General features: G+C 34.9%; 1 protein-coding gene across 7 annotated transcripts in view; it reads right to left on the reverse strand.

The window, feature by feature from the left end:
* The window catches only part of SBF2 (SET binding factor 2), a 302,250-nt gene that overhangs the window by 47,367 nt on the left and 239,440 nt on the right, over positions 1-15,443 (reverse strand). For all 7 annotated transcript variants that reach the window (XM_074884270.1, XM_074884274.1, XM_074884273.1 and 4 more), the window contains 8 exons: positions 12,569-12,739; positions 10,757-11,019; positions 9,301-9,473; positions 8,963-9,036; positions 8,377-8,572; positions 7,097-7,224; positions 4,647-4,822; positions 3,642-3,787 (listed from right to left, as the gene is read on the reverse strand). In XM_074884270.1, the coding sequence (XP_074740371.1) occupies positions 3,642-3,787; positions 4,647-4,822; positions 7,097-7,224; positions 8,377-8,572; positions 8,963-9,036; positions 9,301-9,473; positions 10,757-11,019; positions 12,569-12,739 (1,327 nt within the window). The remainder of the gene's footprint in view (positions 1-3,641; positions 3,788-4,646; positions 4,823-7,096; positions 7,225-8,376; positions 8,573-8,962; positions 9,037-9,300; positions 9,474-10,756; positions 11,020-12,568; positions 12,740-15,443) is intronic.

The following is a 15,443-nucleotide window of genomic DNA, read 5'->3' on the forward strand; positions in this document are numbered from 1 at the left end:
GGAAGAAGTTATCTCATATGAATCTGAACTGAACCAAAGGCAGATAATCTTTCTTTCACCAATTTATGAAAACCTGTTAAACTCACAACTGCTATACAAAGATGTACACAAGACAGAAAAATGAAAAATGTGCACATAAATTCATTAAACATCCAAGATAATATGGACCTCGCAATTTTTTAGAACTTTCTTCAAAAGATGTAACAATCTTTTTAAGGCTTGGTTCAAATAAAAAATATTTCTGTGTCATAATTTCACAACAGATGACTGTTGATTTCTTAATGCCTCAGTTTCAATGTCAAACAGCAGCTTTCTTCAGGCGTGCACATCAGCTGCACTTTCCAAAGCAGAAAAACCTTTAACTATGAGAGATAAAAAACACGTCGCAAGTTCAAATTACACTGAAATTCAAGTCAAGCAAGGTCTTTGTACAAAACCTGCCACCTGCCTGTTATTGACACTTTCAACCATTTCCAAATACTTTTGAAAGCAGATTTACTGTTCACAGCATGTATCAGTTACTTGCTACCACCTCTAGCATTGAAATACGTGTGTATGAGGGGAAGTATTTCTTCATGAAAGAGGCACTGAGAAGTATAGAAGGATTTAAACAGGACTTTATAAAATTGGAAACTAAAATTATTTAAAAAAATAAAAATTATGATACAATTAAAATTTACTGGCAGTAGACAACATTCAGAATTTACAGGAGTAGAACCCACATATATCTTTTTTGTGTGCATCTTAGCATAAAAGCTAAATGAATAATTTTATTGCCCCTGCATCAAGCAAACCCAACAATTCTCTATCTAACCTAAATAATAAAAAGTTTAATGCTGTGGATATCTCCTCTTTTTTCCGTGTTTTCATATTTATCATGGTAGGAAAGAAGTTACAAAACATTTACAAGTATAAAGTGCACTAATGAGAAACAAATTAAATGAGTTTTAGAAATAATTTTATTTTGGGGTACACAGAAGCTTGGTATGTAACAGTTTTGAATGGAAAACTATAACTAACTCAGGTAAGATGTGGGCGCGTTTTTTGAAATATTTTTTTCTAAATGCATTTGTCTCTCATGAAAGCATGTATACTGGTGATCAGAATTTGCAAAACATTTTCCAGTGCATAAAAAGCTAGAGATTATAAGAGCCAGTGTCCTCAACCTGAAGAGGGAGATGAAGATATTTTGCTGTCTCCAGTTTAAAAAGGATTTTTAAAAATTTGATTTTGAAAAGAAGAGGAATAATCCCTCTATTTTACTGTTCCTGAGATATGACTGTAAAAGTGGGTTTTACAGTCTCCTATTTTATGGAACACACCAGTATGATCACCTATAGGAAACAGAATTTAGTAGTGATGAGATTCTAAGCTCTGAAAATAATAATATGGGGAGGAATTGGAGGGAAATCAGGTCTTCATTAGCAACAACTAATAACCAGAGTACTGTGCCTGGTTTTGGAAATCACATTGCAAGTTATATGTGGACCAGCTGAAGAGGACTGAGAAAAGAGCAATTAAGATGATCAGAAGTCTATCAAGACCAATAAACAAAGAACTGGAAGAACTGTGGATATTTAATATCCAGAAAAGAACAGAGAAGACAAATATTACAATAGTCCATAAAAACATTAAGCACTGCAATGAGAATGAAGGGAATTACCTCTTCTACACGTATATGGTGGCAGAATAAGAAGTGAAGGCTTTAAACTGTGGCAAGGAAATGTTTAGGCCTGAATATCAGAAAGATGCCTGTTTTTCTCCAGCATTAAGGATTGTTAAAGCATTAGTACAAATTGCCTAGAGTTGCGGAAACTTTGTCTTTGAAAGCTTCTAAGAAAAAGTTAGGTAAACATCTATGAGGAACAGATTAAGTATGTTGATCTTGCCTTGAGGCAGAGAGATGGGAGTAGATGATCTCTCAAAGTTCCTTCCAACCCTATTTTTAACATTTCTTTTTCAAGGCAATGCATCACCTGCTACAGATAGTTGGTGTTTGCTTCATTGTTGGTATTAGCTGCATAGTTTCCTATACTTCAGGTTTTGAGACTTGCAAACAAAAAGTCATTCACTGCAGTCAATATAAAAGAAACTGCAGTGATTAAATAGTGGATTTCCTATGGCTATTTGTACTCTGTCTGAAGCAGAATTACTACTGTTGTCAGCTGATTATACCTGAGGTGTCAGTACAGCGTGGAGAGAAAAGCAAACTGTCAGACTTTGATCACTTTACACTTTCCTAGTCAAAACATCTGGAAAGCAGCAGGTAGAAAGCCTCACAATTTATATTTTTGTGTTTTTGTTAGGGGAGTTAAAAAGTGTCTATCACTAATATTTATATATCACCTGTGTTCACAGAAGAATGTAGTTATTTTGCATATCAGCAATGCAAAAACTTGTAAAATTTCTTCATTGTCAAGAGAAGTATGAATACACAGGTATGACTGCGTTTGGTGTCTCTGAGTGAAGGACACAAAATCACATAAAAATCACACAGGTACAGCCTGTAGAATTGCTTCTGACCCACAGAACCTGCTACATCAGAATGCATACTAACTCAGGACTTCAGGAAGAGGCTGGAAATTCAATAAAGAATGTAATTTTTCAGCACTGTAAAGACATTCTGTATTTCGTAATCCTTCCTTTTGCCTCTTTTCCACCACTTCTCTGGAATGAAAGAAGAGAATCAGTATTTTTTAGCTTTCCTGGAATGGCTTTATTCCATTTCGGAGAGAACAGAGACAGTGCAGTAACACACTCCTGCTTCAGACAACTTTTATAGATCTGCTCATAAGTCACATAAGTTGCCTTGTTCACTGACCAAACATTCAAAGGGAAAATTTGACTTGTTTGATGTTTTGAAGAAATTATTAGTGTTTGATAAACACTTTGTTATCTGAAATGCCTATTCTTTTTTTTAAAAAAAAGAATGGTATGACAAAACAATACCTGTTTATGTACAGGAGAATCTGGTTCCCTCTAGTGGTTTATTATAAATTAGCACTGGTCCAGTTAAGGATATACTGACAGCAGCACATGGTAGGAAAAGAAGTATTTGGAAGAAAGTCAAACTCCACACCATCACATGAACTATACAAAGTGCCCAAATAATTTTCTACCTTCTGACCCCAAATCCTTTCAACCAAAATTTGGAAAAATGTTATTTTCAGTAGTAATGACTTCTGCTGCTTTCAGAAATTATCTGTCACTTCCACATCAGCAAAGTCTCCCATAGTATTTGCTCTTTCTTGAATCTCCCTGACTACTGCTTTCTCATCATAGACTAATTGCAGATGTCATGATGTCTAAAGATAAATGGAAGCTACAGCATGTTTCTGTGCTGTGCCATCTACACTATTATGATGTAAAAAATGATAAAAAAGATACTATATGCAAATTGTTTGATAATTTAAAAATAATCATCTAGTATTTTGCTTTACCACTGAATGAAGTTAACTTCCTCTTTTGCTTCGTCATCATATAAGAAAACACTTACTAAATGTACAGATTTGAAACCTTTCTCTTTACTGTCTAGGAAGACTCTGCAATTTCTTCTTGAAGACACTTCTTACTCAATATATTGGAATGGAAGCATAATAGGATAGACTTAACCAACATGGAAAAAAATGTTTTACTATTACCAGAGATATCATCATCTTCATTCCAGCCTGGGCGATTCCCTCGTTCTTCCACTATTGTGCCTGTCTTCTTCTTTAATAAATACTGGCGTCCAATTGTCATCTTCCCAGCACGTTTTGCTCCTTTCACAATGCTTTTTGAGAAGGTACTATAAATTCACAGCAATAAAAATATTTAGAAAGGTGCATATGATTATCCCTAATAGCATGTACAGATTTTTATGATGAACTGACCCAAATAATATGTATTTTGTAATTTTTCATTTAATATAATTACAAAAATTATAACCTCCAGAAAAATGTTCCTATATTAATTTTTAAAAACCAATTTTATTATCTTGGTACAAATTTGTCTCTATTATGTCTAATGGTAATGAATAAGCAGCCATCATCTTTCTTTAGGTATTTGTATTTTGGTAGCAATGTGATAAATCTACAAAGTTGACAAAGTAAAGACAGGAAAGATAGAAATTACCTTAAAAGTTTTAGGATTCCATAACTAGCTTGGGATTCTAATTTCCTGTGTCAACAATGCTATAATCAACAGAGAATCACAGGAACTACCACTCTGGAACAGATTAACGATCCAGCTAGTCTAGTCAAAATTAACGTATAACAGAAACTTCAAAAGAGGACCCAATTCACATTAGGTTCTTAACCTATAAAGTAGCACACAAGAAATCTGTTTTTTATGTTGGCAGAGTTTACATAGCTGAAGATGCTACTTACATTGTGTGCGTTTCAAAATGTAATGAGATGCTTGTTCAAATTTACTGCAAGCCAGAAATTTGGATAAATAATATATTCCTATACAAAATCGACATGCATATCATACTAATCTACCTTTTATTCAGTACATATAAAAAGATGCAGAAAAGCAATCAGTTATTTTGACTTTCCCCAAAGCTGCTTGAATGATCCGCATTTCTGAAAAGCTGTCAGATTGTTCAACGTATTAGTCTAATACCAAACAAGAACATCAATAATAAAAAAGAAGAATGAGTATACCGGAATGAAGTGTTCTTTTCTTTTTGTTTTGGTAAAATTATCTGTGGTGCTGTTTGCCCAGCTGCAAACGCAAAAGTGCTGAAGATAGACTGAGGATAACGGAACTTCATTAACTGTTTCTTAAATATTTCCACTACTTCAGGACTTACTTCTTCATCAAATGCTACTTTAATTAACTGCATATTAAAGACATGACATGTTAGAAACTGAAAAAAAATATAGAATTAAAGAAATTAAGAGATCTTAAAATACAGTAGCAAAATTCCCATATGCATGCAGTAATATGCCCATCAGAAAATACAAATATATGTACATATATTTTATTGATTTTGAGGGATATTACAATTACACAGCTTTTTTTTTTTTTTTAATTTAATTTTCACATTTATGTTCTAATACTAAGGTATTTTCACTAAAAAGCATCTGGAATTCTCATAATATCAAATACAAAATATTTTGGTAAATCCAAGTAGTAGTGCTGGCACTAAGATGTCTACAGCAGTTCAAAAACTCATCACATGGCACAGCTTGGCTTGGAAATATTCTGCCAGCTCTGCCCATATACTGGGAACTAAGGTTGGTAATGCACTTCAAAGACTCTCATCAAACTAACAATTTCAGCATTCATATGTCACAACCATTATACTTCCATTACTTAGTCATTACAATTTTTGCCTCACTTTGCAAAGTATAGAAAACTGCTAATCATAAAAATGTAATAGTGAAATCTGATCCTTAAAAAGGAATTAACCATGTGCTATTCAACACTGATCCATCCAACCCACTAAAAATGCTTTCTGAAAGGTTTGGGGAAAAAAAAAAAATCCCATCCCATCATCCTCAGCCAAAAGGATTACAGTCAGCAATTCAGGGGAATTAAAAAAAAAAAATAAAAAGAAAAAAAAGAAAACAGGGAATCCATAAAAGGCCCAAAAGAACTTTAAGAATGTGGAAAAAAGCAAACAAAGAAATATCCTAGAGCTTTATTCCTGAGTGCATACCTATACACCTTTTGAACGTCTTTTGTTTGCCATCTGGAAGGTGGATTTCATCATTGCTTTTTGATTTCACTTGTTTTGTAAATACTTTCCAAATGACTAATAACTCTGTTGTTCTAGGACCTCCTTGAAAGGAGCTCTTGAATCTTTAGGGGTTACACTGATCCCAGGTTTTAAAGACATTAAATTGCATAACTACAGCCAAAACCTTCTGAAAGTCATAATTAATAAACAAAGAGGAGGGGCTATTTCATAATGCTAGCTGTTACAAAGGGAACAGAAAGTAAACTGTTTTCTGATTGTTTTTGTTCTCATAATCTAATAGAAAACTATGCTAAACAAAAGCAAAGATGATGTTTGACCAGAATCCAGCACTAAAAACACTGAGCTGTGTCATATTTAGCACATCGTTGAAGCATGCTAACTATTCTGGTAAAAAAACTTCTGGAAAATAAAAAGTCCTCATGAAGTCCTCTCAGAAGTCCACAAGAACACACCTTTTTTCAGTTGTTTTACTCAATTGTATTCCTAATCTTATGCTTCTGAATAGGCTATTGAAGGATGATTAGTTAAATAATGTCCACTATTGTAAGGAACTAGTAAAATACTGATGATCTATTTTATTATGTTTTCAAATGCTGCAGCTATTGTTCTCAATGAAAATATACTTCTGCAGTCAGCCAAGCCAACAAAATATTTCGTATCTTAAGTACTGCAGTCTACTTTCAGTCCATCATATAAAATCCTTTGTCTTTAACTTTCCATCTCTTAGGGTTTAACCACAGTTAAGATCACCACCAAGCAGAAAAATTTAGAGAAGGTTTCAGAGACTTCACGGGTCCTAAGTCTTAGAAGTCCAGCTCTGCCAACAGCCCTGCAGTACACGCTTCTGCTGAACACACCGACAGAGATCCCACAGACAGTAATCCACCAGCATCTGTGCAGGTCATATGGAGGCTCATTGGTTCTGGCCAGTGGTGGCTACCCTAAAGATTCCTGAAAGTGCAGCTTCCATGTGAGACATACCATGACTTTCTGCCATGGATTTTTACAGAAAGCTGGTAAAGTGACAAGTCTTGAAAAGAAAGCAATATTTATAGCTCTTCCATATTTATTCCATGTAGCTGGAGGAGAGAGAAAGCATGTTTCCACTGGTTTGCCTAGGCCTCTACTTATTCACATTAAGAGATTTTGGACCCAAACCAGCCCTTTAGTGGATCCAAAATAGAAAGGTGAGAAAAGGAGTGAAAGAAATCAAACATGAAAATGGTAACCCTCTGTAAATATTAACTGGGCCAAGGAATGCCCGGGTTTTATGAGACGACCGCATTCTCTATTGACTTTACAGGGCAGAAAATGGAACTCTTCACAAATACCAGGTTGAAGTGCTGCTTGTAAGGATTTTGAGCTTGATTGTGCTGTCACATAAATTTTTACAACACTTCCTTTTACCTGAAAGGTAGCTGAAGTGATCTGCAACCCTTCCTGCATACTCTGCTGCAGCTGGTTCTGTATAGTGATCTTCTTCTCCTTCGTAACAGATGCAATAGGAAAGCTCCGGATCACTGTCTGCTCTCCAACTGAGGACCATAAAATTGTATTTACAGATACTTGTTAGATCATAGAATCAGATCTGGTTTGCTCACACTGTACTTCGAATAGATAGGAATGGGTAAGTACAAAGCAACACAAAAATAATGGTACAGAATTAATTTCATGCAAAGTATGAGAAAATATGGTAAATTCCTAAAATATTATTTTAGGAATCTGAATTTCTGCTTAATTTCAACTGGGATGATTAGAAAAAAATTCTCCTTCCTTCTGAGTCCACACGATGGAAATACACCCCCAAAATTAAGTCGGTAGGGGGGGAAGAAACAGTTTCAAGCTTATTCAAATTTTATGTTGCATTATACAACTTTTAAACAACAAACGATATACACCGGTATCTTTACATATGACCATGAACTTTCCACAATAAATTTATACTTCTGAATGATAATCTGCTTAGAAATGGCAGATGTCAAAATATGAAAATTTATCATTCAGAAGAGCTATTTCATTACATATTAAAAAGAATATAACTCACAAATATTTTTCATTTAGCACACTTTCAGTGGCTGAAAAATACCTTAGTGAAAAGCTAGGGCTAGTGGAAGCTGAAGATCTCACACAGTATATATGCTCTCTCTTAGCGGTGAAGAAGGTTACAAACACTGCTCTGTAAAGCAGCATCATTAGACCAGCTTTACAGATGGAACCGAGCTATGCAGATACTATGCATTTTTTCCATTCAAATGTGTATAGAAATTAGTAAAGTATGGTCAGGAACATCCTTATTTTCTGTCTCCAACTTTATGTAGTCAATAAAAGCCCAAAATACCATGTGACAATCTAACGAAGTTTCCGCTAAGACAAGTACATGTTATGATTTTATGTTACATAAATTACCAAAGACAGCACTCTAAATATCTACCAAAACACAGGGATAAACAAACATTGAGCATCTAATGCCTCATCTGAAGAAATAAGTTTTAGTTAAATGCAAAATCAAAATGATTGTCATATCTAGTGATAAAAACCTGTATTAAGAGATTATTCTTATCTGATAAAGATGAAAAATTATACTGTGAGGTATATACATTTTGATGTTGATGCTTGAACAGGGGGATAGGCCAGCTCAAAGTCCTGCCTATCTGAAGGACTGCAGTTATGACTTTATTTTTTCTTACCCAGCTGATCATGAGGAGTGCCTTTAAATATAATTCTGTAAGTGGTAAGGAACAAAGCTCCTTCAGCAGGGAGGATGTGAGGACCTCCAAGCAGTCCTCCAGTAGCTTCCTCTCTGCCATCAGGATCCAGCAGCACACGGAGACCTTCACAAACAAATTCTTCTCCTGGCAGTAAAGTTGGTCGTAGAATTTTGGGCTGATGCAAATAAACGAAAGTCTAAGTGTAATGGCGATACCAGTGTTATATCTCAGTCTAGTTATAATATTTGGCTTAAAAAGCTTCAAAACAAAATTCTTATGAGACTAAGCCCAAAGAAGGAGATGGAGTTTGGACTCAACTAAGAGAAATGGGTCTCAAAAAATAGTGGGCATGCAACAGCTTGTTTATGATCAGAAGTCTGGCTCTACTAGTTTCATGAGTTCGTATTTCATGAGACCAAAGCCAAGCACTTTATTTATCACTGGCGGAAATTTTCTTTCAATGTTTTGATGTTTCCTCCTAACATTATGAGAGGGGAAAAAAAGATGACTAAATCGCATGATTCTAATACTTGTAAAGAATACAAATATGTTTCATAATACTTGCCTTCTGTATTGGTGGAAGCCGCCTGCTCTCACGATGGACAGCCTCCAGGGTCTCTATGTGCATTGCTACAATGCCTGGAAAGCAGTAATGCCATAAATGAAGTCTCACATAATATGAAAGAGAAAGCTGCAATCTAATTAAAACACTGATATTCTGAAATTCTCAAATTTAAACATCAAGGGAATAATTATTTGAAATTCAACAGCAATTACAGTCTAGAAAAGAAATGAACCTTCTAACTTCACTGAAAGTAACTGAAAGTAAAAAGTGCATTTTTCTCACTGGAAAAAAAAAGAGAAAAGAAAGACTAAAAACCACTTTTTTGTCACAATTCTTACCTGGTATCATGCAATGAAGACCCTTGATGTGATCCTGTGTAACTCCGCTCTCTGTACAAACCTTGTCAATAAATCTGGTGATGAAGCGTACAACTGCGTTTGCAACATCGTTGTTCTCAGAGTCCTCAAATCCACTTTCAGTGTCATAACTCTCTGCAACACTGCCTGCAATACTATAGGCATAAATAAAGAAATTTCAAGTGTGAAAAATTCAGCTGGTGATGCACATATGACACCTGGCTAGACACAGACAAGCTCTGTTCTGCAACCCCCCCCCCCCCCCCGCCCCGTTACAATACATAAACCTTGCTAAAAGCATATGGTAGTACCACAATTACATTGTATTTTGACTGTTATTAACACTGTCAGAACTGCATGGATGATGACATAGAACTTTCCCTCCATGAGTCCAGGGCAGACAGGCCCACAAGAGAAAAAACACTGCTTGGAAGTGAGCTCTATGTCTTCTCTTCATGAAGTCAAGTACATTATTTGGAACCCATGGTAAACGAATATCCAGTTACATAGAGAAAGATACATTAAATGAATTTTTTGGTTGCAGAGTAAAGCATTCAAAAGCAAAAAGACCATAAAAAAAGTTTTTTGTGCATCAGACAGAAAATGCAAGCAAGTAAGTGGGAGATGTACGCTGAACATCTAAAAATGTCTCCCATAATAATATTAAGGGCCAGATTCATACATTGCAACACATAATGCAACCTGTCTACTGAGTATATCCTAATGCCTGAGTTTAGAGGTGTTTAGTCAGCAGAAATGAGTAGCCATGGGGAGTTTGATACTGATAGCCTGCCTATCTTTTACTTGATGTCAGTGTTCTCACATAATGTTCTACAATTTTATCAGGTGGGAATTCTGATGGATCATACGTGATAATGAAGACAGTAAATAGAGAGGGAGGAAGGCTTGTTATGAAATGTCCTGGATTTGCATACTAGGGAATGTAACTGGCTATGTTATACTCCTCCTGCCTCCTTAGTAATTTAACCTTTATCACAGTGGTTTAGCCCTCTTGCTTTTTGTGACCTCAGTGCCTTTCTTTTTTGCAGCTGTTGCACAGAAATTGTGATTTTATGGATGCTATACAAATGCCTTCTTGATTTTAGGTTCATACACTGTTTTTTTCAAGTTATATAAAAACTAAGAGAGTAGTTTATGAGCTGCTGTTTTCCTTCTCATCACACCCTATGTTTGTTTTCAACATCTGCATTACTAGATTAAAAATACCTACTGCAACAATAAAATTTTTATGTTCCCTTAAATGGTGGTAAATTACTCCAGATTAAGTTCTGTTATTTAAGAGGAATCATGTTAGACTTCTGTTCTCCTTAACTAATGATCTTGAAAAGAAGATACTGAAATAATCTTGTATTTAGAATAATTCCTGAAAACTAAGAAGCTTTTGAAAACTGTGGCCCATCCTGACTGGTGTACCCACCTGTTTGTGACAATACTGTTACTTCCACTCTCCCAGTCACCAGCAGCCGATGTTCTCAATAACTTGTTTTTACTTGTATCCAGTGGTACTAGCAGGTAGACCATGAGGTTAGCAAAATGAATTGCCTGACTGAAAACTGTACTTTCCTCATTCTGGACTAGTTCCTGCTGAGTTTGTTTATTAAGAGTTGGCCATAATCGCAACTGTTCAGCAGCCAGGTCCATTGCTGTCTTATCCTGGTCTGGACCTACAGAATTTTTCTCCTAGAAGACATATAGAAAGAAATATAAATCGAAGAAATACTAAAACTATAACGTAAAAACAATGTTTAGTCAAAACTTTATTTATTAAGTTGTTTATTAAACTTCAGTTATTTAAATTACATATTAATTTAAAAAGAAAAAGCAAATAACTACACTCAACAGGGTTTAAGGAGAGTTACGATTTGAAGGTGTTTTACTGAAATATGCAAGAAGCACAATGTTGACAGATCTAAGTAACATCATTTCTTTCTAGATCTGTTTTTATGCTATATGATCTTCCATGTTTCTTCAGAGCAGTTTACTGATTTTAATATAGCTGCTCCCCTTAGCTTATCCACTTAGCTCACATAAGAACAAGCATAAATCAGATTGAGAAATAACATGCAGCTCATTGCTTGATGCAGGTGATATTCTCCAAATTCCTAGGATGTTCAGGTGAGGCAAGCTTTTATATAAATAGTTTCCAGACCAGCTGAAACATTAATGTTTTTACATGTTAGAGTCCAATTCTAGCATTTGCTTGAAGCAAACTAGGTAGATGGCACATAGTCATATTATAGCCTGAGTAAATCAGAATAAAGGAATCTGGCAGCTGATAATTAGTGACCTAATGCCTGATGTTAAATTATTGAAGGACTAGGTACCTTGTAAATGTTTTTTCCATACTAAGCTAAAGTTGAGCTAATTTTCCATGTAAACACATGTGAGAGTTAAAGTAGATGCTCCCTTGTTAAGTTCTGCTATTCTTCATATTTTTCTTTATACAGTGTCAGATTGGAAGGGGCTCCCCATACACAGTCCCACAGTCCTCTTCTCTTTATCCCTGATATGTTTGACATGCCTTTTCAGTTCTTCATTCTGAGTACATTTTAGGGAATATCTCCATTTTACTTTCTCTCTTTACAGTGTTGTATGACTTTGGGTAGCATACACTTTTCAGTCATATAGTTGATAATGGTATTTGCATACAAGGCAATTACAAATGGCTCTTTACTATGGGTATGTGCTCCTTCTTAAAAAAAGAAAAAAAATCTTATTTTAGGATGCTGCAAGACTTCCCATCATACTTTCATTTTTGCATTAAAGATGTATTTTCCTCCTACTGAGACAATTTCTGTTCTGAAAGATCTGCGCAATTTTAATAAAGCAGACTGAGTGCCATTCAACAGAAACCGTCCTAGAGTTTGTTAATAATCTAACACTGGACACTAGCACTGCTGCTAGCTTAGGTTGTTCATATAATAGAACTGTTGCTAGTTTATAACACTGCTATATAAGTTACCACTCTCAGGAAAAACACACCCTAAAGTGTGGAAAATTATACAAAAACTGGCTGTTTGAAAAATCACAAGAGCAACATCAAATTATAATACTTTGCAGATAAATGTAAATTTTTGTTATCTTTCATATTATTGTACACTGTTTAATATGGGAAAAATGAAAGAAAAATGGGTAAAATTGGAGAAACCATAACTCAGCTCTCTATAACTTATGAGACAATTAAAACATGAATAAAAATATTATGTTGACATTTAATATATTCTCCTACCTTTTGTCTCAACTGTACTGTATGGTTGTCATCTTTGGCTGTAAGGTAGAGGGAGCGAACTTGATTTTGCACATTGCTGTAAAAGGTTGTTTCCCAAAACTGTTGGTTAGTCCAGATAGGATGGTCTTGTACGCAGGTGTAAGCAAATTGACTAACTCCAGGTGCTAATTTCTGAAAGCAAAAACCATGCAAAATTGACAAATCAGTCCTATTAGTTCATTTCCTTTAAAGGCTATGGCTTGAATAGTGAAACATATACATACATAAATTCAATTGAACAGACTCAAAAATGCAATATATACTGTCTGTTGTACTGCAGTGTAGGAAAAAGAAATTACCTGCAGTTTTGTGCCATTAAAGGTATTAACATACATGAAGCTTGTATACAAGTCTAATGGCAGTACAAGGCATGGCTTTCTCGATTCACAGTAGAAAAATGAGACTCAAGAGGAAGAATTCTGTGATGACAGTACAGAACACATTTTAATAAAAAAATTTTCCTTGCCAACAAAATATAGTATTTTTAATAACCTAGTCCTACAACATAGAAATCAGTATTCAAACAGATGAAAATTATTTATTTAAAAGTCAGAACTACATTAACGGAATTTAAAATAATTGTAAGCAGCAATTGAGTCCTTCCAACAAGCTGTATTTGTTGCAACAGCAGAAGATTTGATAAACTGTTCTCTTCATTGTTATCTACTCCACTGTATGACCCAAATTCAGCTCCTGAAAGAGTACTAAATTGGGTATGTTCTTTGAAGTCACAAGGGTCTGGATCCCTGTAAGGTCTCAAATAAAACCAGAATTGTTACAGCATTATTCATTATGACTGCACCAGTTTTTTCAAGAGATATTTATTTAGGTAGCACTAGTCTCCCAGTGAGTTGTTTAATATTCTTGGTAGCCACATACAATGAAAGGAAATTATTTCAATAACCTGAATCATGAAGAATGAAATATTTTATCATACGTTTTTACTTTTTGAAAAATGATACAAAAAATTTGTCTTGTATACTGCATATAAGAAGCAGGTAATCTAAATAACTGCTTATGATTATTTCTGCAATAGAACTGAAGAACAAAGTACATTACTGGGTGCCTCATTTAATGACTTTCACTCAGAATACTACCCATACCTGAAATATATACTATATCTATAAGTTAAATTTTACTTTAATGATTATGTTGTAAACCAGTTTCCTGTAGAGCATGAATACTACTCGATTTAATATTTTTAACCGTACAATTGTACACAACAGCCAATACATATAGTAAATCCTTAGTAGACACTCAGGCATTCAAGTGAAAGACTAGGAAACTACAGCTGAAAATTTTAAAGTCTGCTTTATAGATTTCTGGTTTTGCAATTTTTTGAACTCTGTTTTCCACTTTATGCACTTCCAAGTACATCATGAACTAAAAGTCCTGATAATGTGCCATGTATTCATTCCCTATCAAAGAAAGGTCCTTTGAAATGGTATGTTTGAGGAAATGATGTGACATGCTACTAAAATTAACCCAACTGAAATACCTTCTCACGATTGACCATCAAAAAGTGAGAAATAATAGTTTTTATTTATTCATTCAGAATTTCATCAAATTTCTTGGTAACCTGTTAAGAAATCTAAATGTGGCGAAGATTCAAATTACATTAAATATGACTTTGTTTATTCAATACAGTTTAAAACAGAAGATGGTTTGTTTAACAGGTTCCCAAGTTTCAGTTGTGATGCAATTGATGGTAGCAGTAATGGCTGATGATTGCACAGTAATGGCTCCCATGCTTGGTCTAGCCATTAAATCACCAAACAGGACAGCCCAAACAGTGTCCTACTGATCTTTGTATTGACTGCTTGGCATCCCCAGAAAAAATCTCAGGCATAAAAAATATACAGTAACTCGTGACTATGTCAAGCCTGTTAATTAGCAGGACAACTAGCTGTACGTGAAATAGTCTTTGGTTGTAAAAAATGAGAAAATGTTAAAACAAAAAATATACAGGAAGACTACCTCTATCCTCCTGTAAAGCTATCTCCTTTACACTAATCTTTATTCTTTAAGAGCTGTACACATTTCATATCTTTCACTGTTTGTAGGTATGTATACAGTTAGCTTAAAATGGCTTAATTTGTTCAGCTGTGGTAATTAACACAGGGCCCACAGAACAGATCTGGCCCAATCATTCACCTAACTCAAAATCCAGATGCACAAAACTTGTGTTATAGAGGAATGGGGATGACTGGTAAATCATGGAATATAAACATGGACAACACATCTAGAAAGCAATAGTTACTGCTAAAGCCATACCATGACGTTTAATTTGATTTATTCTTTATTTTTTTCACTGGTAGTAATTTCCAGTCACAATACTGCTGGAAAAGGGGAGTATGATGTCAGAGGAAGAAAGGAGGAAGAAAGGAGGAAGAAAGGAGGAAGAAAGGAGGAAGAAAGAAAGGAGGAAATGTCTGTTCAAGCCTAGCTAGTTGGTAGTTAACTCATGCCAATTTGTGTGATGAATGTCACACAAAGGAGTGATTTGACTATCAGCCTGTCCAGCTGCCTTTGATGCCTCAGCCCAAATTAGGTAATTGTGTAAACTAGGTAAAGAGGGGGTGATCTTTGGCACAAACCCAAAAGAAAGTTTAAACTCGTTACCCTGGGTCCATAGTAATAGTGTTACTGAAATAAAAATGAAATTTTTCCATGGGGACAAACATGACAGGAAAGCTGAGGGGCTTTTAGATGCTCCTCCTGTGCTCAGAAGTTAAAACTGTCAACGGCTATGTACAAAACACAATTTTTAAACAATGGACATTTATGTTCAAATATAACGATGTAAATCAACACTGACAGTAACTCCTAAACAAAG

This window comes from Strix uralensis, chromosome 15 (genome assembly GCF_047716275.1).
Source record: "Strix uralensis isolate ZFMK-TIS-50842 chromosome 15, bStrUra1, whole genome shotgun sequence".
NCBI classification, from domain to species: Eukaryota; Metazoa; Chordata; class Aves; order Strigiformes; family Strigidae; genus Strix; species Strix uralensis.